Source organism: Neopsephotus bourkii, unplaced genomic scaffold, assembly GCF_033783945.1.
Source record: "Neopsephotus bourkii isolate Nb327-2 ecotype Australia unplaced genomic scaffold, CSIRO-AGI_Nbou_v1 NB_780, whole genome shotgun sequence".
Classification (NCBI taxonomy): Eukaryota; Metazoa; Chordata; class Aves; order Psittaciformes; family Psittacidae; genus Neopsephotus; species Neopsephotus bourkii.
Genome location: NW_026901276.1, coordinates 2,492,725 through 2,518,948, shown reverse-complemented (window position 1 = coordinate 2,518,948; position 26,224 = coordinate 2,492,725). Strand labels below are relative to the sequence as shown.

Genomic DNA, 26,224 nt, shown 5'->3' with positions numbered 1-26,224 from the left:
CCTTCTCCAGGCTGAACAGCCCCAACTTTCTCAGCCAGTCTTCATACGGGAGGTGCTCCAGTCCCCTGATCATTCTCGTGGCCCTCCTCTGGCCTTGTTCCAACAGTTCCATGTCCTTTTTATGTTGAGGACACCAGAACTGTACACAATACTCCAGGTGAGGTCTTACAAGAGCAGAGTAGAGGGGCAGGATCACCTCCTTCAACCTGCTGGTCACCCTCCTTTTGAGTTCCTTAGCTATTAAGCTTGTATGTTTTTTGTTTTGTAATGGTTAGTTTACTTGTAAGTCAATTCTGTAGAAACTCTTCATGCTAAGAAAGCCTGAAGAGATTAAATACAGGCACTGTTACTACGTTCTTATAACATTCTTACTATCTTTAGATGGTTATAATGGGTTGCAGAATTCGTAATATATGATCCAAGTCCATGGTATTTGTGATGTGTATTTTGGCTGGCCTTTTTCATTAGCTGTCTTATTGGACAGAATTAAGTATTCAGTTGGGAGATACTGAAAAAATATTTTTTTTTTTTATATAGAAAGTGGAAAAATATTATGCCTTTGAGATCCCCGATGTTCCAGCAAAATCTGAATATTTGGAAATTAAATATTCGGTGAGTATAGTTAATCTGATGAAAGACCGTAACCTGCTTTCTTACCCAATTAATAATTTTGATTTGATCTTCAGTAGCTAATGTCTGTACCTCTGTTACAGTGGGTAGTTAGTTGCTCATTGTCTTGTAATTAGAAGTTTATCATTTGTACCTTGGTTAGTCCTTAACAAAAACAGTTCATTACCAGGTAGCCTGTGACACTGATTTGGTAGTGTTGGCTGTATTTGTGTAAATAAAGCATGAGGAGGAAAAAATACTTCCTACAACTACTGCATTCCTCCCACCTTCTTCCCCGATCAGAATTTGCTTATTGATTTACAACAATGTATATTCCCAATTATCCTGCCTTATTTTATATTACCTTGCCACTGAATCAGCTGATACTGGCTAAACAGCCCTTTAGCTGCACTGGCTCAGGGCCCAAAGTATTAAGATATTATAACTTACTACCCTTAAATATTTTGGGGTTCTTTTTAATCCATGTCCAGAATACAGCTGTTATCTCTGCTTATATATATGGCTCTTGCAAATAGCAGCTGGTTGAGAAAGATTTGTTGAACAGCTTTAAAACTGAGCAGCAAAGATGGAAAAAAATAATCCCATAAGAACATCACTAACTGTTATTCATTAGCAAAAATACTTGATTTGGTTTCATATGCAAAAACTTCAGCGGTCTTGAACCTCTTGGGGGCAGTTGCTGGGATGATGCCTTTTTAAGCCATTTTCTTAATACTAGCTCTAGGTGCAAAAGCATCATCCTATAGAGATTTGCTGCTGTCTCAAATTTTAATGTCCCTGTGCAGAAGCACTGTATCCAGTATTTATATGACAGACAAGATTAAAGACGTAACTGTCTAATTAAACTGACAACATGAGCAGTTTCTGTATTAAAATGGTCACTGAACATTGTTGTAGTCTTGGCTGATGATAATATTTCTGTCATGCATCCAGTATGGATGAAGAACTTTAGCTTCAGTCCATTTTTACATTACTGTCCTGATTTTGTTATGCACCTATTTAAGTTGAGTCAATAGTATAATTTATTCAATTACTGTAAGATATTATGGGTTAAGGCTCTGCTTGTGGGAAATTACAGTGATTTTGGGTATTGTGTAGTTTTGTTAAGCTGTTGTCTGAATATAGTGTGTCTATATTTTAGTCTTCTGTGGGGTGAAATGACTTGTTGCTTTATGTTACTTCTTAGGCTGATTGCCCTCGGCTTCCCCAAGATCTGAAAGGACAAACGTTTTCCCATGTATTTGGAACCAACACCTCTAGCCTGGAACTTCTCTTGATGAGTAGGAAGATCAAAGGACCATGCTGGCTGGAAATAAAAAATCCACGTATGGTGGTTTGCATGTGAAATACTTGGTTGCAGGAAAACACACATAATTATAGATTGGGGGGATGAGGAGAAATCGAAGTTGTACTGATAAATTGTAATTTTGTAAATTGACCTTGAATTTTATCTGTGTAATTTTCATTATCTAGTACAAATTGTAACTTACTCTTCCTTTATTTTTGAGAGCTCTATCCATATAGAGTTGCACATTGTACAGATGAGATTATAAATTGGAATGTCAGTGAGAGGGAACCATGCAGTGCCTAGCAGGTGCATAACCTAAAGCCACATAAAGCTAAAGTTAGTTCCCTAGAAAGGTATCACTCTTTCTTCTCTTGGTAACTTAAGATTCATGGTTTTTCTGAAAATGTATCTTTATAAGAACAAACCGCTGCTAGATGGCTCTTTTGTTTGTGTGTTAGTCTGTTGTTTGTTGTTATTTTTTCTGTCACTTAGACAAGTTTGAAATCTCTTCTGCCTCATGAATGGGCATGTACCACTTACAGGTAGTTATGCTGTCTTATTTTGGCTTGGTTAGAGCCCTCTATTCAATGTGTGCTTTATATTCCATATTGCATGTGTTAGAGCCCCTGGTGTGACTGGGGCTACTGACTGGGGAGTCAGGGCCCAGGGAGTTAGCAGAAACTGAGCAGGATTAGTCTAGATCTTGGACTGTCCCAAAAAGGCAACACATTAAAAGGACATGCTTTATGGAAGAGTGCCATTAGAGAAGCCTTATTTATGGATCCCAGAATAATGAAGGTGGTTCATGTTTTTTCCTCAGAGTCTTCAAATCAGTCGGTCAGCTGGTGTAAGGTGGAAGCTGTGGCCATGAAGCCTGGCTTGGTGAATGTGATTAAAGATATTTCTCCTCCTCCTCCTCTTGTGGTCACGTCCCTCAGCATGAAGACAACTCAGAACCCAAAGACTCACCAGAACGAGGTGTGTAATCTGCTCTCATTTTGGTTTGGTTTGGTTTTGTTCTTTGGCATATACTAAAAATTTTCTAAAGCCTGCAAGAACTTCACCTGATAAAACATATCTAACTATATTTACTGTTGAATAAACTTGTATAGGCTGCAGGCTTTTCAAAGAGATTTTCACTGGGCTCTCACCAGCATGAGAACTGTGGATTCAGGCGGGCTCTTTGGTGATAATATTTACTGTGACAGCAGATCCTACGTATTTTTTCCAAGCCTTCTATTTCATCTGCTGTGCGTAACAGTTATAAATGAGACTGTCCCAGAACAGCTGTTAATGAATTACTATTTTTTTCTGGTAGTGCTAATCGTAGGTTCTAGGTAAAATGACCAGGTTTTTCTGCTGATAAAATTGATTTGAAAATAAGAATCAGAAATTGGTCTAAATCTTATGGCACCTGCTACTCTGCTGTAATATTTTTCATTTTCTCAGAGGAGAAATGCAGGTGGCCATTCTCAGTTGTGGACTGCAGATTACTAATTATAGTTACTTCAAAAACCAGATAAAGGTTCTTAAGTTCCCCTAGCTAAGGAAGGGATTTAGTATTCACTAATAGGATAGGATAGTTGTTTCTAGGTAATTTAATGGCAGCCTGACTGCTTTGTTCCATGTTGGGTTTTCCTGACCAGTATCTGGGGAGCCAGGACATTCCTGCCAAGCAAAGCAATCAGAAGCATCAGTAATTTAGAAGCTAATACCTTCTAAATGCTCAAACCTCTTTGCTTGCTCAGGTACAGCCCTTCTGGAGGCGAGGCTTCTCTTCATGCCCTACCTTTCTCACCTCTCCCCTGCACTTTATGGAGGATCCTTTAAATTGTGTGGTCTTTTCAGATTCAGAGCAAAATTTGATAAAAGCAGTTTTCCAAAGGAATTATTTCCTTCTCAAATTTCTAAGATAATTGTTTAGGAGTAAGTTCTGCTTATTTTATTTGATATAATTTGATAATTTTTCTTCTTTTTAACTATTTATATTTGTGAAAGAACATATTTTGTAGAAACAAGAGAAAATATATGAGGAAACTAATTAAAAAAATGGAGGGGAGGGAAAAACGGGGTTTGCCAGTAGTTAAGTTGCGTGTTCTGTATCTCCTTGCTATAGATAGTGGCTCTTGCATCTCTGGTTCATCAGAAATTTCCTTTGGATAAGGCTCCACCTCAGCCTCCTTTTCAGACACACTTCTGTGGTACGTATGTGGAACAGTTTAGGAATAGAAATATAATTCCTTCTGAAGTTTTCTTTTGTTGTGGCTTTTGGTTATGGGTTGTTTGTGGTCCTGGTGGGGGAGTTTGTGTGGTTTTCGGTTGTTTGCTTGCTTTGCTTTCTGTCACTCCAGCAGTAGTAGCTTAGAATAAGTAAATAGCAAAGTTTCACCTCCCAAGCAGGCTTTTCACCCTGTTTTTAACTTCCCTGGTTACTGACATTTTGTTGAAGACCTTATTGAAAGAAATCTTCCTTTGAGGTGAAGTAACCTGCTCTATGCAGTTTCCTATCATTCTTATTGGTTTTACTTCATCATGGGTTCTCTTGGATTACTTCACCCATTGTGTTAGACCATTGATTTACTGCCACTTAGTTATTTTTAGATCTTCTGAACAGAATTTTAAAAGTAAACAAGTCATATTTATTTATAAACAAGTTTATTAAAATCAGCTAAACCTTGAGATTCAGAACTCCGTTGAAAGAGTGCTGAATCCTTGTGAGAGCATGTTCTTTGGAAGCAGAGGGCCATAGTTATTATTAATTATGGATTCATAATTATGAATTATTAAAGTTGTTTAATGCTTTATTACTCAGTTTTTAAGACAAGTATTCACATAAGGCTAGCGTTTTAGAATTAGAGGTTAGTTTTCCTTAACTCCCTGTGTTGTGAATGGATGCTTATGGGGAAGGTATAATTAAGGATTTGTATGTAAGAACAAATGTAACTTCTTTTGCAGTTGTTTCCAAACCAAATGATTGCATTTTTCCTTATGACTTCAAAGAAGTTATCAAAAGGAAGGTGAGTTCATTTTGTTAGCCTTCTGATTGCATTACCTTTTAAAATATGAACTTCATGTTGCTTTGGGTATATTGTGTAAGAGAAATATTCAAAGGAATGGTATGATTATTTCATTAGTTTTCCACCCTGCAAACCTAAATTCAGGTATTCATTCTGTGCTGCTTGTAAAAACAAAGGGGTGTGTCTGTGTGGTTCAGTATTGCTGCTACTCATGGTCATAAAATAGATGGAGTGTTAGACAAAAGAACTGGAAAGGCTTTGCAGAGAGGCTAAAATTGTCATTTGTTTTCATTATACCTGACTGGATACTCATAGTAAACTGGGGGAGTTTGTTTCTTCTTTCCTTGAAGAGTAAAGTCTGTCAGAATTCAGAAGACATTCTAAAGGGTACTGGGATTGCTGACAGAATAATAAAGTAACCTATTTTTGTTTTCCTCTGTTTCTGTATGATCTTAAGCATGTGAGTGGAGGATGCACATGAAGCATTTCCCTGGTGTGCTTGATTCTTAAAATATCACTAGACACCTGCATACAAAAGCAAAACGGGAAAAAAGCCTCTGAGTAAAGCTTTCTATGTCTGTGGGAGTGACAACAAAATTCCTTGAATTACAGAAAGAAGGGAAAACTCTGTGGTGCTTTATTATTGTCTAGTAACAAGTAGGGAAAAGGAGATGTTTACATTTTAAACTTACTGGGTCATTGAAATCAGGTGCTCTCTTGCTTCTTTTAGAATGCTAAAATAGAAATTGCTGCAACAGAGAGAACGCTGCTGGGATTTTTCCTTGCAAAGATTCACAAAATTGACCCAGATGTTGTTGTGGTGAGTAGATCTGAGACTTTGTCAGTTAAATTAAAGCACAGTGTCAGCTGGCCAGCTTTACTGTTTTCCTTTTGTCCCCTTGTAAGTTTTTAATGTTTATCTTAGACTGCCTTATGAACTGAATTTGCTTATAAGACAGCAGGTATATTTTGATACAAAGGTGATACAGAATTTTCCCTCACAGGATTTTATACATCCTATTGTTTCCCATAATACCTGAAATAGGCAGTATTTCCACTGTATATAAAACAAACATTTTTTTTTTCATTACTCAGACAAAACACAACAAAAAAAACCCTTGTGATTTTTTAGAAAAATTGGAGCTCTTGGTATATTTGAGTCTGTTTCAGTTCAGATGCTCATATAATTTGTGTCACTTTTAGATTGTGTTTATGTTGTAAATCAAAATGATATTCTGTATAAATCCACAGGCTCTTAGCAGTTTTGTAATAACTATTATGTTTTCTACTGTATTGGCAGCTCAGTGTTTATTATAATTACTCATTTTCTTTTTTGTTAATTTAATGGACAGTCATTCCATTAATGAAATTTTGGAGACAGTTTAGAGTTGGTTATAAATCTGAAGTTGGTTATATGCAACTTGTTACTCTTCTGTAGGTAATACAAATAATTAGGTGGTGGGAATAGGATGGAATGAGCAGTCAGGTTCCTGATGTTTTTCAGCTCACTGTGGATGGAATCTGGTATTTGTCTTGTGAGCTCAGCTTCCTGGTGATTGTGAGAAGGAATGAGGTGAAACACGGCAGCCAGTTGTTTTAAATTGAAAATGCCAGTAGTAGGGGTATGAGACCTCTGATGCTAAAATCAGCAGAGCTGTGTTAGTGCAGTTTAGTGTGCACCTGGTTTATTTAGTACTGTTGAAAAGCAAGCTGTATCATTGTAGCTATGGCTATAATGCTGCTGATGATTTCAGGGAGCTTCTTCTATAGCACAGCGTTGACCTACACAGGTGTATCTGATACAGTGAACCCGCAGTTCCTGACTGCAAGTGTGACATGCAGTCTGCATGGACTGACTGGTCCGTGTAGGCTTGTATTCATGTAGGATTTTGTTAACAGTTGAGGTTACAGACCAGTGTCACCACTGTCTTCAGAACTGTTTAAACTTTGCAAATATTGGTGGAGTACTTTAATGGGAAGAAATTCTTCAGTCTGAGGCTGGTGAGGCACTGGAACAAGTTGCCCAGAGAAGTTGTGAATGCTCCATCCTTGACAGTATTCAAGGCCAGATTGGATGGGGCCTTGAGCAACCTGGTCTAGAGGGAGGTGTCCCTGCCCATGGCAGGGGGGTTGGAACTAGATGATCTTAAGGTCCTTTCCAACCCAAACCATTCTATGCTTCTGTGATACGTAAATGGTTGCAATGTCTTCCTATCCAGGTTTAACAGCTATGCCTGTTGTATCAAGGGAAAAAATTGCACCATTTTAATGTAAATATTGAGGCTTTCATGGATGAAAACTCATAGCTAAATTTATATGTTATATAAATAATGTTGTTTGTTGTGTTTTGCGTTTTTTTAGTTTTTTCTAAGCTTTAAATCCTAATCTCTTTTATCAAAGCATAAACCTCAACTGTGTGTGCTGTAAGCCAGTTACACAGCTGATTTTTGGTATTCTGCTGAACAGTATTGTTAGTGTTAAGACTAATGAGTACTGTTAATGAATGTTCTTTTAGAAAGTGCTTTCTATGAGAGAGATAATGCCATCAATTAGTTGGAAAAACCACGAAGGGCAAAGGCTACTGAGTGTGGGAAAGTAAGTCTTTCAATTTGCATTTGTTGTAACCTTTTTTTGTTATTTTTTCTGCTGCAAGGGTCATAATATTTATGGATTTGATCTGGAAGTGCTGCTTCAAAGAATTAATGTGTGCAAAGTCCCTCACTGGTCCAAGATAGGTCGACTGAGGAGGTCCAATATGCCAAAGCTTGGGGTAATAAGACTTTCAAACCCCTTTATGTTGCATGTGATTAAAAATAAATTAATTTTGCTGAGGAATTATGAATGTGGCACTGATGTGTTTTGACTGCTGGTCATGCTGAATTTCATGTATCCTAGATCACAAATCATGAATGTTTATATGACTTTTATTATAGTAATAAGCTAAACTAATTTTCAAGTTAGGCTAGTTTAGTTTACGTATCTCAACTAGATGATGGTAATGACAGATTAATTGCAATAGTCTTTACTGCAACAGCCTTTGTCTGCTGCAACTGTAAAATGAGAAAATGTAATTTGGGTTGGTAGGTGAATCATTCCATACAGACCTGCTGAGTTAATAATTCTGTAATTCTTAGTATGTATTTATTCAGAGGACAATGTGTGAGGCTTGGAGTGTTGGAAGTGCTGAACATGGTCAGACTGTGGCCTGTTCCTGTCCTTCCTAGAGGCCAAGATGAGTATCTGTGCATAGTTTGTTCTATGACTTTTTTTGTCCTCCTGTTAGTACAAAAAATATATTTGGAGAAAAACCAAAATCCAAACACATGTTCTTGTTGAGACTAATTATGAAAAAAAAAATGCATGGCAGTTTAAGAATTAAGTTCTAACTAGTAATGATAGTTAAGTAACTACTGCTTAATATCCATATGTACTGAAAGATACCATTATTAGGGCGTAGTTATAAAGCTTGAGTATTAGCGGTGTTTAGTAGAGAATTTAAAGTATTAGAATATTTAGTGACCAACTGACTTGACTGAATCCTGTAAGCTTATGTTTTGGATAGATATTTTTCACTAATGTTTGTATGTCTCATTTTGTTTGGGCTTTTCTCTCTTTGTATGGCATGGTTAAGGGTCGAGGAGGGTTTGCTGAAAGGAATGCTGCCTGCGGTCGAATGATCTGTGATGTAGAAATTTCTGCTAAAGAATTAATTCGTTGCAAAAGTTACCATTTGCCTGAACTGGTCCGTCAGATCTTGAAAAAAGAGAGGGTAACAATTCTACCAGAGGAAATTCGGAATATGTACAGGTATGTTGTTGATTTGTGGTTTTAATCCTTCACTGGAAAGTAGAGGAGCGAGTTTCACACTATACAGTGTCATGCTTTTTATTTGATTATGGAGATGCTGATTTAGCGTATTGGTGTTTGAAAAGTAAAATAAAAGTAGTTTATAATGCTTCAAACTACTTGTGGCTGGTAGCTTATTATGTGCAAAGCAAATTGATTTGTGGGAGCATTGGTTTATATATACTAATAGGATATACAGGCATAAGTTTTGCATTTGTTAGGCTTGGTTTGGAGTTTTTTGAAAGGTTTGTTTTGTTATTGTGTGATTTTTTGTTTGTTTTCCAAAATTTAAAGATGCTATATAATTCAACACTAGTGTGCTAGATACCACACAGTAGTGTGCTAGATGTTTCATACAGCATGTAGGCCTAAGCTACGACGAAGGAGGATGATTTTGCTTTACTATGCCTTCCCCCTTCTTTTCTCAGCGATTCTCCTCGCTTAATGTTTATGCTGGAAAACACCTGGACAGATGCTAGGTTCATTCTGCAGATCATGTGTGAGCTGAATGTTCTGCCACTGGCTCTTCAAATAACAAACATCTCTGGAAACGTTATGGTACATTTTTATTAGTTTCTGACCCTCTCCATTGTCCCACAAAGTAGTTCCATGTTTTCTGTGTTTGATTTACTAGTTTTGACTTCTGAACACTAACTGAGAATACATGATGCTGTAAGTTTTTTGCTGTGATGAGTCTTTGATTTTGATGTCCCAGTTAAGTAATAATGCAAAACTTCCTTAAACATGTCATATTCGAGTTTTGTGCATGGTGATTATACAGAATAGTGGTAATGCTGGGTGAGCGTTAACATAGTTGAAGGACATTCCTTAGTCTATGTCTGTATGAGAGTGTTTTCTATGCTTTGCTTTGAATTATTTTCCACTCCTCTCTATAGTCAAGGACAATGATGGGTGGACGATCTGAACGTAACGAGTTCTTGCTGCTTCATGCATTTCACGAGAAAGACTACATAGTGCCAGACAAACAAGTGTTTAAAAAGCCTCTGCAGAAGCTGGTGGGTCCAATTTTTCTCTTCCTAAGAACTTTTAGTAAAAAGAAAAAAAAAACCCGAAACTTTCTTCTGTCTTTTTGCATATTACTGTTCTGTGAGAGCAGGGAAAACCCAAATGTGTTGGATATAACCTGAAACATAACGGTACAGCTTATGCTTAATTCAGATTTTTTTTTTTGTTGAGTTGATAATGGAAAAATACATGGTTTAAAGGGACAGTGTAACATCTTTTTGTTGTGTCACGGATCTATGGAAAGTCAGGTGCTCTTTTAGTTTAAAACTGAAATAAGCTGAGTACTTGTCTGCACAGGGTAACAATGCAGAAAGTTAAGACTGTTGCTTAATGGGTGTACATATGCCCTACAGTTATTTTGCTGATGAACAGTATTTTGAGTATAATTTGTACAGTGGGTAATTTGAGAATGCGGGTGAAATACCCAAAGGCATTAAAAAAATATATTTAATTTCCTTGGATAATAACCAGTGTAAATAATATCTCTAGAAATAATCTGTAAGTTTGTTAGTAAACAAATTAAAGTTTGAGAATGTGTTTGTATTTCGCTGTATTTCGCTGTATTTTGCTTTTAAGTAAGTTCAATGGCAAATTCCAAAACAGTAAGTTCTGTTGCTTGTTTTGCTGTATCAAAGCAGTGCTGGAATTTTAAATGATTCAGAATAGTACTGAACAAGTGGGAGAAAAATACTTACTGCAACAGAATGAATAGCAGAATACTCTTTACGGTTAAGTGAGGGTTTTATTTGGTTTATTAAAGCCCAGCCATTGTATTTCCAAAACCTACATTTTAGCTGGTCAATAGTATTTCCTTTGGATCATGAGTTGGTTTTTTCCCTAGTGTTGGCTTTCATAGCCAGCCACAAAATGCATACTAGTGCAGTGTTGAATTATGACAATTCCTTAGGGTCTTTGTAACGTCTAGGTAGCAGTTTATTCTTGTAGGAGTTGGTTTGAATGCTGTGTCAACACATAGAGAACTTTAATAAGGATCATAATGGAAACACCATGTTTTGTATGTAATTTAAAAGTAATTCTATCCACTAGCTCCCAGTTTCATATTTGATTTGCCAAAAATGACTCCTCCAACAGTATAGAAATCTTAGAGACTATATAATGACTTTTTTAAATGCCAAATGTAGGTGGATGAAGATGAAGATATTGACGATCAGAATAAATCAAAGATAGGGAAAAAGAAAGCAGCATATGCTGGGGGCTTAGTCTTGGATCCCAAAGTCGGTAAGATGTGGCAATTTTCTTTCTTCTATGAAGTTAGAGACAGGTAGGTTATATTAATGCAGAGAGATTGCAATGGGACATCTGTGTATCTTGAGGGAGTTTGGTGTGGTGGCTTGGGGCAGGGGGTTTGGGAGGGGATTGTTGCATGAAAGAAAACTCTCAATGTTGATTGTGGAATTACTTATTCTTGGGATGGTTTTTCCTTAACTTTTTGTGTGAAGGTCATGCAGGGAATTAGATTTGTGTGTCTGTGTATGATTTTCTGATGGACACATAAGTTTTCTTTCAGTTTCTCCTCTATGTGGGGAAAACTGTACAAGTGTCCTATAGCAACACAGAAGCTATCTGTTCAACTCTGGTGAGTTAATGGGGTTGGATCGTTCCACTTCTGACAGCTTTTTATAATGGGTATTGCTGCATCTCAACAGCTACTTTAAGGGATTTAAATACTTGAATGTAGTACAATATATTGCTATCGCTTAAATATTAATTGTAGAGTTGGATGAAGTCCTTAGGGAGACTGAGTAATTATGACTTTTTGTTTTAAACTCTGTTTTAGGTTTTTATGACAAGTTTATTTTGCTTCTCGACTTCAACAGCTTGTACCCATCGATTATTCAGGAGTTCAACATCTGCTTTACCACAGTGCAGCGACTGTCATCAGAAGCACAGAAAAGGGCAGAGGTTTGTGTGCTTTAACTTGTGACTTAAGTTACACTGTGTTAGCTTCAGTGTGTTTTCTGTGTATCAGCTTTGTAAAAAACTGTTCACTTTCATTATTAAATGTTGTGGGCTTTTTTCCCCTCTTGCACATTAAAAAAGAAGTGATTCTTTTCAAGATGTATCATAGTAAGTTTTGGGACTTTTTGACTATTATATGTCTGTCATCTTCCTTTCAGTAATACTTTTACAGAATCTTGGTAAGTTCTCTCCCATCTAAATAAAATCTTGCTGTCCTCATGAAACAGTATTTGTAGTGAGGCTGTTGGCCCTTTCCAGCTGCAGGTCATCCTAGCTATTTCTGAGGCCATTGACCAATTACATCCTAACTTGGTAGGAGCTTCCCAAAGTTAAGGTGCCACAGACTTCATGTAAACATACCTGACACAAGTCTTATGTTTCTGCCTGGGGGAAAGAATGCAATATGAGCTCAACCCTGATCAGATGTCAGGAAAACTGTGTGTGTGTCTTGGGGGTGTGTGTTAAGGGGTGATACTGTGACTATGTCAACTGTGGGACCAGCTGTTTAATACAGCATTAAACGGTATTAAGCATAACTGAAAAAACTCCTGAAGGTGTAGTTCCATGTACTGATTTCTCAGCAGCTGTGTTGGCCATGGCTTATCCATGGCTGCTTATTCTCATTTCATCAGCTGTGCTGGCAGAGTTGTTGCTGGAGCTGCACTGTAAACTGAAGCAGTGAGTTGGTCAGGTCTAAAGGTTAAACCTGAGGCTTTTAACTGGTATCAGCTCACAGGTTGGAATTAGTATGTTGTGCATACGTAGTTATGGGACATAGTTTTAGTCCCATAACGACTGGTATATCAGTACCGTAGCAGAAATGAGGAAAAAAGTATATGGAACTCTGTCACTAAGTTTCTCCAAACTCTTGCTGGATTGACCCTGCTTTCTTTGGTGTGCTTCAGACTGAAGCAGCTCATTTTGATTTTTAGCATGGAATGATAATTTGCTAGGTTTTGGTGGCATTTCTTCTTGTGGGTCTTCCCAGACTGTCTTATTAAATTTTCCAACCTCATAGTGTCTCTGTTGCCCTTTCTTGGTATGTTTCTGTCTCTTTCATGGTGCTTGAAATGTCTTTCCAATTTTCCTGTCCAAGGATTCTGTTCAGTTATGATAGAAAGAAGAATGTGTGCTTTCTGCTAGGTGGTTGTTTTGCAATAATCAAGAGTTGCTTGGGTGGAGTTTTCATTCTGTTGTTAATGTTGATTTCTCTTTGGCCAGTTATCTTATTCAGAGTATCAGTTCCACAGAGCATGCGCTCCATTTTACAGTTCTGAACATCAAAAATACTTACATGATAATAAAAAGAAAGGACATGGTTTTATTTTCATCATGGAAGAAAATGTTTGTGTGTGTACTTTTCTTGTAATTTTCATGTCTATCTATATATGCCTCAGAGTAGAGGGTGTGTGTGCTTTATTTATCTTTTTTTTTTTAATATGTATACACATACATAGTATATATAAAAAGCACACACACGCATTAAAAAAACAAATACATCTTCCTGTTACTGGTCCCTGCCTGTCTTTGTTTTCTCCCAGAGGCAAGCTTAGTCCCAGTCCCCCAGCAGGGACTAATTAATATAGTTAAAACACTACAGAAAACCTCTCATGGTTGTTCTAAGTTAGGCTTTGGGTGTCTGAGGGAATAGATACAACCTGTGTGGGTTTGTGTGTTTTCCCCCAAGCTTTTCACTTAACACACTAAAATCTAATCTTCAAGCAAACAAATGATAAACACTGGTAATCCTTTGACAGGTTGAAGAAGAGGAAGAAATTCCAGAGCTTCCGGACCCATCTCTGGAAATGGGAATTTTGCCTAAAGAAATCAAGAAACTGGTGGAGAGAAGACGTCAAGTTAAGCAGTTAATGAAACAGCCAGATTTAAATCCTGACCTTTATTTACAGGTGTGTTTTAGAGAACTCCTTTGATTTTCCTTCCATTCCCTTTAAGTGCCCTGATCAGCCTTGCAGAATAGGGATGATTAGTAGGGAGCAGTGATTGTAATGTGCTTTACTTGTAGCCCATCATTGCTGCAGACTATATAAAAAGCTGTGAATGTAATTGTGAACATTAAGTTCTGTTCTCTGTTGGCTGTGGCTGTATCATTTTTGCTGGTTATGTTTCGTTTCAGTATGATATAAGACAGAAAGCTTTGAAACTCACTGCTAACAGTATGTATGGCTGCCTGGGATTTTCCTACAGCAGATTCTATGCCAAGCCTTTGGCTGCTTTGGTGACACATAAAGGGAGAGAGGTAAGTCATTAAACAGGTTACAGACACATGCAAAAAAGGTGAATTTAAGCCATCTACTTTTTAACTGAATTGGGGGATGGTCCTGGTTTTGAAACTACTTTTCCTTTCAGAACTGTTTCTGTATCTTTGTTGTACTGCAGAAATCGTAAAAAATGAAACTGGTGTCTAGAAAAGGATGTCTCAAAGTACAAGTTGAGGCTCTAGCTAGAACCTTGTTTTGCACTGAACTGCTTAGTTTTAATGGACCAAATGATGGTGACAAGAAAAATCAAGCCCACTTTCACATTTTCCATGAATTTCCAGTTCTGCTTGATGGGTCAGCCTTTGATTTGGTGGTATGCTTCAGCTTTGGATGAGATTGTCTTTGGCCAGGCTGTCCTGTGCACTAGTATGCTGAGTTCCTGAAACACTAAAGTTTATAACAGGGCTAATTAATCACGTGATGACAGTGAATTGTATATCAGGGTCTTATTTTCAGAAACTGTTCCTTAAAGTGAAGCTTTGCATTAGCCTCAAGAGGCCAGATTTTAAGAGTTGGCATTAACTCTATAGGTAAAACTACTCTTGCTGTTGGTTAGCATGGCAGATGAATGTCGATCACATCAGTTTGGTCCTAGTGGGAAAACTAATCATTGAGGATCCAAAATGTGCCACTGATATGGTGTCTTAAAACACATTTTTCATTATGCTTCATATTAATTTTTTATAGAAAAGAATATCAAGCAGGAATTTGCAATGGTGCCAAGAGCAGATGTGACAGGATGGCTGGTCAGCCTTTTAGTTGAGCAGGAAGATGGATGAGTTCATGTCTGTGTCTAGAGGCACTTCCTGTGATGTGAGGGCACAGCTTTCCCAGCTATGGACTACCAATGTGCTGAAGGTCCATCCAGCTGATGTGCATAGGGGCATTTTGTTTCTGATAGCACATCTTTGTTTTTAAAAATCATTCTGTCTAAAAAGGTCCCTAGAGACATCCCTATGTTTGATACCCTCCCAGTTTATGTCACCAGGATGTTAGCCTTACATACTAGGAAATAATTCTCAGGTGTGATAATTGTAAATGTGCTGTTCATTGGTGTGAATTCAGAAGTTGATGTTTCTTTTAAGCAAGTACTGTGTTTTTTTGTTGTTGTTGCTTGTAAAATTCTGATTTATTTGTCTACAAGGTTGATATGAAAAGCAGCTGAGTATCATAGCTTTATGTGTTCAAGGCAGCGTTCAAGGCCAGGTTGGACAGAGCCTTGGGCAACATGGTCTAGTGTGAGGTGTCCCTGCCCATGGCGGAGGGTTAGAGCTAGATGATCCTAAGGTCTCTTCCAACCCTAATGATTGTATGATTCTGTATTTTCTAGCAGATTTTACAAGTCATGAATTTGGCTTTTGGGGGGTTTTATGATCTCCATTAGTCATACAGAGCAGCTGTCACATACGAACTTGGTATTGTATGTATGCTTGCGCTTTTGGCCTCTGTTTGGGGGGGACGACACAGTACTTTTTGTTTCACATACAGTTTATTCTCAGTTATCTGTTATGAGATAATGGTGCATGAAATTTTGGTGTTCCTGTGTACAGGCTGAGAAAGTTGGGACTGTTCGGCCTGGAGAAGAGAAGGCTGCGTGGAGACCTCATAGCAGCCTTCCAGTATCTGAAGGGGGCATATAGGGATGCTGGGGATGGAGTCTTCACTAGGGACTCTAGTGGTAGGACAAGGGGTAATGGGTTAAAACTTAAACAGGGGAAGTTTAGATTGGATAAGGAGGAAATTCTTTCCTGTTACGGTGGTGAGGCACTGGAATAGGTTGTCCAGGGAGGTTGTTAATGCTCCATCCCTGGCAGTGTTCAAGGCCAGGTTGGACGAGGCGCTTGGTTTAGAGCGAGGTGTCCCTGCCCATGGCAGGGGGGTTGGAACTTGATGATCTTAAGGTCCTTTCCGACCCTGACTATTCTATGATTCTGTGTTCCAGAGAGGTAGTGGAATGGGAAGATCCTAAATAGGTGGTACAGGATAGGATAGGGAACACTTCGATCCACTTCCTCTTACATAGTTAATTTTTGGTTGGAAGGGATTTGCCTTTCCAGTTCTGGTGGTGCTAGACCTGGGCTTGCTTCTACCAAGCCTTCGTGCATATTTGAATCTCCAGTTTTGTAGCTGCTGTGAGATTTGAGAAAAACTTAATGCTGTGGTGCATTGTTGCCTGAAAGTCTCTTTTACCCAGTGCAGGTCTAAAAGTTCCCCTATGAAATGGGGTTGCTGGGAGCACAACAGAGAGGTGCCAATGGAAGTCTGTGGGAGCAAGTCTGCATCTGGCAGCGCTAGAGCTGAGCTCAGTGGGGCACTACTGTCTTTGGTAGACCTCTTTGGGGCATTGCAGCTCCTCCTATAGAGCTAAAACTATACTTTTTTCCCCCCATTCTTTGAGGTAGATTAGTATTCATTGCTCTGGATACTGTGGAGATAACAAACTTTTTGAAAATTTGGTAATTTTTCAGGATGAGCTGTAGTTTAGTGGTTCTATGTAAGTATGACAGATTCTGATGAAATACACTGTATATGCTCTTTTCTGAATACCTGGGGTTTTAGGTAGGTAGTTAGTAAACAGATAACAGCTTTATTCCTTATTTCTTGAGTAGTTGTTTTTGCCATAAAAGATGACACAAGAAGACATCTTAGTGTTCTGGGGGTTTTATGTTGAAATATTTGGTCTGGAAAAATATTATTATAAAATTTTATATTATTCTTTCTGTTCATAGGTTTCTTCTTACCACTAGATGCTGATATGAAAGAGGTGAACATTAAGTATCAGGAGATTTTGGTTCTCTATACAAAAAGGTTAATTAAAAAATACCTGTTATGGAAGAATGTTACTCATCTAAATTTAAATGGCCTTTTCTAGTGGTCAGTTATTGATACTTCTTAAAAATGTATTATTTTGTTTATTGTTCTGGAGGGTACCTGAACAAACGCAGGTAGGCTTTTTGTAGATGTCTAAGTGGGAAAAATACTGTGTGGGTTGAAAACAGAACTTAATATTTGCACTAATACAATTACAGTTCAATCACAAGTCTTAGCAGAATAATTGTAAGTGGGAAATACATCTTTCAAGTTGAAGTTCTTAAGTTTTAACACAGCTGAGAGAGAATGAGTTTTGATGACATCTGTAAATTGCTGCCTTCTAACTGTGTGGCTAAAGGCCTTTTCACTGAACCTGGAGGAAGACCGAGTACTGCAAGTGTCTGATGCTGAGTGCTGTGTGCACCGTAAATTCTCTGTGGTTTGGCAATGTCATTGTACTAGAAGTAGTGGAGCTGCCATGGGGTTCCTTATGGTGGCTAAAAGTTTTTGTAATTACACATTGTCGTGTTAAAAATTTTTATATAGCTGGACTAGTGTATAACTTAATACATGTGCCATCAAAAGGAAGTAAACCCGTATGATGTGGAAATGCCATTTATAAAGCTTGATCATAGTGCTGTGACAAGAGTGCAATCTGTAAGAGTTCAGTTCTCTTCAGTCAGCCTTGGCGAGCGATGAGCTGGTGCTTGACATTTATTTACCTTAAGACACTCAATAGAAATGAAGCAAAGCCTTACAACTCTCGCCGTATGTAGGCTGGATCTAGTAGAGAGGTTAGTGTGAGTCACTCCAGTGAAAGAGGTGAAATTTATGTGGACAGTGTAGTAATGGGAGTGAGTTTTCACTAGATGGCGATAGAGACCTTGAGATCATTAATCAATTAAGACTTTCATTTTTGTCACAAAGTGTTTTAAACATTGATAGGTGTTTCAAACGGGTCTTCCTTCCTTATTTGTTTGTTTGTTTGTTTTAAAAATTGTGGGTAATTTCTAGCAGGGAAGATGGAGCGTATCGGTCTCAAGTTGTCAGGATGTAGTGTGTTGTGTATCTTGGGTAGGCTGGTTAGATTTTAGTGTATTTTGGAAGAAAAAAAAGGGCAAAAATTTGGGGTGGGAGTGAGATAAAGCTACAGCTCAGATCTGTTTGACCTTTTTGGGAACTGTAAATGTTTTCCTGTTCTGATCATTAGAAATGCATCAGTTCTTTTTCTTACAACAGTTAAAATTATATCTGCATTTGCAATCCTAATGTTACATTATTGATCTGGAATGTGTTAGAAGGATTCCTGGACCTCCCCCCACCTCTCTGCGTTACTAAGCTTTTGCCTGGACATAGCTCTTGTTGTCACTACAGCAGTTGCTTGCATGGAAAAGTAATAGGAAAATATTTAATGTATTTTTAGCTGTCCTTTAATGTAATTTAGCAACTGGAAACAAGATGAGTCTGTGTTGTACAACCAGCCAGCTCTGCACTACCAGGCAGTGTAAGGTCATGCCTTTCTATCCTCTTTAAAGGACAAGTCTTTTGATGAAGTGTCAGTTGTCTGATTTCCCAAACGTAGGATGCCCTCTGCTGCAGGATTTTCCTGCAGGACAGTGAAGTTGTTGAGAGAATTTTATTTGTAGGCAGCTTGGTTGCTAATAGCTGTCACTCAAAGCTGAGGTCTTTTCCAAGTACCTGCTTTGTTCCACATTGTTTTTCATTGTTACATATTTTTGTCGAAGCAGCTAGAAAACTTGCCTTTGGAAGGAAAATAATTCATTTGCTGCTTTAAGCAGTACTAACAGGTAGATCTAGTGCTAAGAGTATGCAAAATAAAAGCGGGAAAAAGGTAGTTGGATTAATTCCAACTTTCTCATTCAGATCCTTTAGATACAGTCTCAATTAATAATTAGTTTAAGGCCCTGGCAGTCAAAAGGAAAGAATAAAAGCATGTTATTGCTGCAGCCTAGGAAAAGAATGGATGAGGGAGGAGAAAGATGAAGTGAAGAAAGATGAGCTTATTTAAAAAAAATTAAGCAAGGGTAGGTAAGCAGGTTAATGGCCACCTGTTGTGGTTGTCTTCTGTAAAGAAATCCAGGCATATCTTTATTTTTTGCCCCCTTTTTTTTTTTTTTTTTTTGTTGGCTTTCTATCCAGGGAAATTGGTCATCATCTGCTTAAGTCTACAAGAGTTGTCATGTGAATGGGGCAGTAGCCAGACTTCTCCTTCCTTCCATGTTGTAGTACAGGAGAGAAGGGATTGTTAAAAGAGGGAAAGGAGCTTCCTAAAGTCTTAATATATGCATGCTGTCTATATTTAAACAGGGAATACAACATCAATATAACATTTTTGGGAGGCATCGGACTTGATGGCAAAAGGCTAGGCTAAAGAGTTGCGTAATTGCTTTTAAATATAAAAATGGCAAACTGAGATCTTACGAGAGATAGTGCTAAATTGTTGCAGTGTCCCTAAATGGAAACCATTAGGGTCAAACCAGTTGTCAGTGTTGTTAAATTTATCATTATGTATGCAATTGTGAGCCAGTGAAAAAGCTATGTACGTTATTCTGCATGCTAATATCCAAAGCGAGTTAGAATAGACATTTCAAAGGAGAGGCTGCTTACAAACCGAAGATGTGAACTGAGTACCAAGTAGTGTAAAAATTATGGAACATCTTAACATTCGTTGAAATTAAATATTATTATTGTTAGTCGAGTGCATGAGATGACATCTGGTCTGATACAGACTTTTGCATCTCCAAGAAGAGGAAATGAACCATTTCAATTAAGAAGAATGGCCAGAATATTTTGGGTGAGGAGGAAATTAATCTGGAGGGGGAAAAAAAATATTTCATTTTATTTTGGGTGTGTTTGGTTTTTTTTCCCCACTGGGCAAAGGTTTTATTTAACGGCTGTTCACTGAATGTTCATCCAATATTAGGAAGATCGATCAGCTTCAGATTGATTGTAGAGCAAGTCAGGTGAATAGAGAGATTTTGAGACTTTTTTTGGGACTGCTTATTTTAAGATTGTGCTATCACAAGAGGTGTGGTGCCTCTCACTTTCTGACTGCCGGTTCCCATGGAGGAGTTACAGCAATTGCATGGTCCCATGGTGAGTTGGATCAGCTTGGAGATCCGAGCTGAAAACTAGCTCTTGAGGAAACCCAAATTGATTTCTTTTGGATCAATGACTCAGTGACTCATTGCATGCTCTTGGAGCTGGCAGAGAGTAGGAGGTTGGAAAGTGGGATAGACGTGGAGTGAGATGTAGGGGGTTAGGCATGACCAGCCTTTTTCCAGCTCACACCCAACTGTGAATCTGTAGGTTAGTGTTAACAGGACAAACACATGTGGGGTTTTGTTTGGTGGTTGTTTTCTTTCTTCTGTACTTTTGTGGTTTTTTTTCTTGTAGTTCGTTCCTGGCTAGCTAAAAGACAGATTTTGCTTGAGCCTTATCTTAACCTGGCTAACTAGGTAAGAACAAGATACTTCAAACCCAGAATTGTGGTAAAACTGACAAAACAGTGTACTGGGAGACCTTAAAGAGCAAGATCTCTAGCTCATTCTCCGTATCTGAAATACAGCAGTACATTCCTTTGCAGAAGTCATATGTGTTAGGTAGAGGACTGATACCTCAGGATTAGGAGAGTAGAAATGTCTCTCCACGTCCAGTGTTAACAGGAAAAATTCTCAGGTGTGCAGTGAAGCACAGGGGAATGCACCTTATTCCTGCAACCCCCAAAGTTTGCCATGCTTTGGCTTCAGAATAGCTGAAGAAATCCTTTAATTCTGTCTAGACTACTGTAGGGATTATAGGATTCATCAGACAGAGATCCTGCCATGGTTCTCTTCTTTAGATACTGGTGTAGGGTTGCCTCATAAAAGGGAGATAGAGGAGCACATAAATTTTCATACTGTCCTTCAAAGATGTGACACCTTGATCTCATAATCAAGAAGTCTCATGTATTTCCTGGGAATGTTGCCCACTGTGCAAAAGCTTATTGTTGCACAGCAGACTGTGTTAGAAGCTTTTTCTCCGTCCACAATTACGTGATGTATTCCTTATGAATAGTCATTTGAGCCTACTAGATCTGTTATTTTCAGGTAATGATTTAAGGGTGATGATCCTACTCTGACATATAGCAAAAGGCTGAGAGCTTGGTTTCTTGAGTCTGGGGAGAAAAGGCTGAAGGATGGAATTAACTGTGGTCTTCAACAACCTGGTGGGGGCTATCAAGAAGAAGCCAGTCTCTTCCCAGAGATACACAGTCTTGAGCCAGGCAGGTCAAGCCCTGTCTTAGGCAGTAGGTTGGGTTAGGTGATGTCCAGAGATGATGTCATAATCAAAATTATGAGCGTCAGTTTAGAAGTTCCTTTAATTCACACTCAGATTTATCACCAAAGTCAGCTAGAACCAACAGATGCAAGAGTAGCAACCTGTCATTTGAAGTGCAGAAAACTAGAAGAATGAAGGCATTTCGGCAGTGATACTTGTCTTGCGAGGCTGTTTGGTTTCAAAAGAAAAAGATCTTTGCTTTGAGTACTTCAAATACAGGTTTTGTTGTATAGATCAGGTCATGTGGTCTCTTGCGTGCATGTCCTTTCACTGGGCCTGTGCCAAGGTTCATTGGCTTAATTTAGCAGAGGTGCATGCACAGCTTATGCTATTTTTAGCATCAGAATATACTTACGAGACAGATGAAACAGTTTGTCCAAGACCTCTATTTATCTGCAGAAGGTGTACTGTCTCTACTGCTGCAGGTACAATACCTTGTAAGGATATTTAGGAGATCTTGATGGACAACATCAAGAATTCTGCTTGGGACAAAGAATTCTTGAGAAGCAGATGTAGTTTAATGATCTGGGGCATGCTTAATGCAGATCTCTTAATGTAAACATGCAATGTTAGAAGCAAGGAAATCTGTAAGTCAGGCTAATTTGTTCAGACTTCCTTCATAGTAAAAGACGGCATTGTCAAACGAGGACGAAATAAATCTCTCCAAATTTTAGAGTGTCATAGGTGATCAAAAGGCCCATCAAAGCTTAACTTATGCTTGCTCTTTCTGTTTGCTTTCCTTCTAGTGTTCATACATAATACAATACAGGAAATGTTGCTGGTGGTAGCATTGTCTTTTGACAAAAGGAATAGCCTGAAGCTAACTCGCTGGGTAATATTTCAGGGAGTACGACTAAATTATATATGTTGATATCTGCCCTACAGTTTGATACTCTGTGCATTTGCTGATTTGAACTACTAGGAACAGTTGCTCCATAAAGTCCTATTTTACTTGGATTAGTAAAAAAATTAATTAAACCGCAAATCTAGTTGGCTTTACCTTTTATGTTTATTATTTTATATTTTCATATGTTCTAACTGACAGACTTTAAAAAGAGCAAGGAGTAGATTTTTAGGTTGTTGGGAGTGGGAAGTGGTTCTGACTTGTGTCACTGAAACACAGTGCTCATCGAGCAGTGTTCATCAGAAACAGGGAGTGTTGGAATGTCATTTGAACCTTAATATAAAAAGATTAGTCCCTAGCAGTTGTTTCTATGTGAGCTTATTCTAGTCTTGGTGATTACATGAGACTGGAGAAACTTTCAAAATTTGGATAATGATGGTTGGTAAGCCCTGGTTTAAGGAAAAAAGAAAAGAAAAAAATAAAAAAAGGAAAAGGCACTCTTGTGACACATAGCCTTTGTGAATGGTGATTCCTGGTTCCTGCTGAGATAGGAACAGCCAGCCATACCCAAGCAGTTGCATGGGTGATTCATCTTGGATTGATCATGCCTTGTTAAGTTAATGCTTTCTTTCTAATTACTTGCCTTGTTCATGAAATAGACCAGAAATTTGGTGAGTCTTAAATCATTTGAAGTTATCAGAAAAGCAGGACAATGTAATAATCTGCTTTGATAAAGTTTATCTGCTTAGATGAAGTTCAGCGTCATGTTTCCTGAGTAAACAGTTTCTGTGGTAGAGATATAGAAAATCTCAAGGTACAACTACTTTTTTTATCCAGGGAAAGTGAATCTGCAGAATGGTTGCCAGGGAGAAGGATAACAGAATCACAGAGCTGTTAGGGTTGGAAGGGACCTCTTGGGATCACCTAGTTGAGCCCCTCTGCCAGGGCAGGGCCACCTACAGCAGGTTACACAGGAGCGTGTCCAGGTGGGTTTTGAATGTCTCCAGAGAGGGAGACTCCACAACGTCACTGGGCAGCCTGTTCCAGTGCTCTGCCACCCTCAGTGTAAGGAAGTTGAGGTGAAACTTCTTGGTTTTAGTTTATGTCCATTAACCATAGCTGTAATAAAGAAATCCCTCTACTCATGGGCTGGTTTGCCCTTCAGTTTGATATTCTGACTTGTTCTGTGTGCAGGCTCATTCTATGAGGCAGTACCACAGTTGGCATGCTTTTTTTTCTTTTTTCTTTTCTATTTTCTATTTTCTCTGACTGACTTAAGTGCAAAGAGTGTTTTTAGTGTTAACTTCATTCTTCTTTCTTGATGCTTGTAATTTTACTGGGGTATCAAACTGTCAAAGGCTTTACTGTACTGTAATTTGGAATTGGCACGTGGAGGGCTGCTGATAAACCACAGGGACGTCTCAACCCTGTGCTCCAGTGTATTGCAGCCTTCCTCTTGGTTTTGCTCTGGTTAGAATTTTACTTGTTGAATTTAGAACTTCCTTGGCTGTACCCTTTGGTTTTTGAACAACCCAGATATAAATCGGTGACAGCTGATGTTTTGGTATTCATGTGACCTCCTTAATTTCTCTCCTTTCTTCTCCCCATCTTGTTCAGAACTCATCAGCAGTGTCTATTAACCTAGGCAAATACCATTTTTGTATTTTCTCAAAAATCTATTGGTTTCTTTAAATCATAATAGCTCCTTTGCCTTGATGTTTTAATATGTATGTATTGTACCTGGGATTTTTGGTTCAATACATAACTTCATATTTTTCAACTTAGAGTTAAAAGTAGTCATCCTGGAGCTAAAGAAAAATCAATGAGAAGCCTCTACTTAGACTGAGAACCCCTGCAGAAAGCTTTGATTAGAGAAAAGCTTTAGATCTGACTCTTATACACAATTGTCCGTCAGGTGGCCAGTCATTTTGACACGTACTGCTGTATACTACAGATGCTAGAGGTGGAAAAAGGTCTGTTACATTATGTAGTTCATCTTCCAAAGTATGTATGTAGTTACTTCAGCAGAGACACAACTCTTTAGGTTGTTCTGGGTTTGGATATTTTTTTTTTTTGAAGGCTGTTGTCCTTCAAGAAGCCACTTTGAATTTTAATTTTAAATTTAATTTTGGGGTTTTGATCTGATTACTTTTTGTGATCATTAATTTTTAATAGATTTGAAGACAGAAGATGGGCCTGCCTCCAGTAGGAATGTGTTAATTGACAGGTGTCCTGAAGTTCCACGTTCTTGGCTGTGCTCCAGAATGACAGAGCAGTAATGATTTAGAAACTGACATTCCTTCCTGGTGAAAGGATTGGAGGAAATCTGTGAAGTTACTGACTACTACTCGCTTCTAACAGATTGTGAGGGGATCACTGAGGTGTTTAATTAGTTGAGATTATCTCCTTAGTGCAGAATGTTTGGGGTTTTCTTTACATTCTTTTACACACTGCCTTATGGCTCACACCGTTTCCCCTCTCCCTCCCCCTTCTCTTTAATGTTCTGGATGGTTACTCTGAGGATTTGAGTAAGGGATCATGTTCCTACCACTGTGTGTGTGTGTGTGTGTGTGTGTGTGGTGTAATTAGTACAGCTATTTAAATGTTACCTGGAACCCATTTACCCTATCAGTCAGTTGCTGCTTAGTTCAGTAGAAATGCTTTTATGTAAATCACAGAACAATACTTCTGACTTGTAACAAGATTGGGCTGAATTTAGGGAACTGAAACACTTCATCCTGGAATAAAAATGTCTTGCTGAATCAAGGGTAGAAGATTATAAAAGCTGCCACTTTTGAAAAGTGTATTATGCTGACATATGTATACATATAAATTGAATTAGCTGTGATACTGCTACAGTGGGAAACTTCCCACTGGTTCAGAAAATTTTGGGAAAAGCTAACACACATTAAATTTTCCTCCCAGTTTACATGCTATTTGGTAAGTTGGACCAATGTTCCTTGTTATCTTTTTTCAGTAAGATACAACTTCTGCATTTCTCTAAGACCAGCTTTACAGCTCATTTTTGAATATTTGCAATTGATGCCTGATGTGGAGAGGGACAGATGCTTTCCTTTCACTTCCAAGTAATTTCTTAATAAAACTGATTCCTTCTACGCCTAGGAGATATCTGTACTTTATAAGGATCTAATGGTATTCTCAATGATTTTTGATTGCTCTTATAAGGCTTTTGTGGAAGATTCTGTCCTCATCTTGACTTATTTTAATAACATAACAAATACGATTTCTTTCCTTCATTCAAATAAAAGCAACCCTCCTTTCCCTCCACTGTCTTTTAGTATACAGACCTTTTACCATCTGATACTTTGGTGGTGGATCTTGAACTTTGATTTAATTATTCAAATATTTAAAGAAAATAATTATGAAACTCATCTTTCATACACAAGCAAGTCATTCAGTGTTGGTCTTGTTTTCCAGAAAGATGGGCTTCTGACTTGCTGACCAAGGGAAGATTAAGAAATTGCAGCTTTTGTTTGTGTCTCTCGGTTTTCAGCCTGGAGTGTAAGCTTGTGTCACTTTGCTCTGTCATGAATACTGTGTTAAATTACAGCAATTTTTTTTTAAGAAACTGTTTGATTTTTTGCCAGGGATTCCTGAGCCATCTAGTAATAGTTCCAGGGATCCTATTCCTTCTCTGAAAATCAGTGCCAATTCTGGACTGTGCAGCTGTCCCAGTTTCCTTTTCATTAATTTTCACTGTAGGAATAAATGTTTGTTGTCTGATATTTATTATATTAGTTTATTTAAAGTCAGTTATTTCCTTCCCTGGGTAAGTCTTGCTTCACTTTTTTTTTCTTAAAGTGGGAGATGGAATAGATGTGCCAGAGGAGATCTGGGTGGTAATGCAGTATGAAGGGGTATTTATTTGACTATTCCAGAAATGATCCTTCTGTTATTCCATACAGTACTGCATAGCTTTTGGCTCAGCTGGTCTGTATAATAGGGGAGTGCCTCCCTGGTAAGCCAAGCAACTCCTTTTTGCTTCGAAGAGCATGTAAGGCATGCATGGTAGTAGATTATCACAATTATCAAGTATCAGTACTGACTTAGTGTTTGTCCCTGGCCTTTTCCACCTTAACTTGAGGAAAGCCTGTTTTGTGACTGTCTGTGTCTCTCTCTGGGGTTAATAATCTATTAATAG

General features: G+C 38.2%; 1 protein-coding gene and 1 non-coding gene across 6 annotated transcripts in view; both read left to right on the top strand.

The window, feature by feature from the left end:
• POLA1 (DNA polymerase alpha 1, catalytic subunit) overlaps positions 1-26,224 on the top strand; it is a 196,566-nt gene that overhangs the window by 20,955 nt on the left and 149,387 nt on the right. For all 5 annotated transcript variants that reach the window (XR_009725699.1, XM_061355136.1, XM_061355133.1 and 2 more), the window contains exons 13-26: positions 538-612; positions 1,817-1,955; positions 2,739-2,896; positions 4,035-4,119; positions 4,874-4,935; positions 5,666-5,755; positions 7,589-7,705; positions 8,567-8,742; positions 9,210-9,339; positions 9,678-9,797; positions 10,950-11,046; positions 11,606-11,730; positions 13,545-13,694; positions 13,922-14,044. Coding sequence is in view for 4 of the 5 variants with exons in the window: in XM_061355136.1 (XP_061211120.1) it covers positions 538-612; positions 1,817-1,955; positions 2,739-2,896; positions 4,035-4,119; positions 4,874-4,935; positions 5,666-5,755; positions 7,589-7,705; positions 8,567-8,742; positions 9,210-9,339; positions 9,678-9,797; positions 10,950-11,046; positions 11,606-11,730; positions 13,545-13,694; positions 13,922-14,044 (1,647 nt within the window). In the remaining variant the exon portion in view is untranslated. The remainder of the gene's footprint in view (positions 1-537; positions 613-1,816; positions 1,956-2,738; positions 2,897-4,034; positions 4,120-4,873; positions 4,936-5,665; positions 5,756-7,588; positions 7,706-8,566; positions 8,743-9,209; positions 9,340-9,677; positions 9,798-10,949; positions 11,047-11,605; positions 11,731-13,544; positions 13,695-13,921; positions 14,045-26,224) is intronic.
• On the top strand, positions 11,313-11,443 carry LOC133213143 (small Cajal body-specific RNA 24). The gene has a single exon (XR_009725705.1). It is a non-coding gene; the product is annotated as a small Cajal body-specific RNA 24 (non-coding RNA).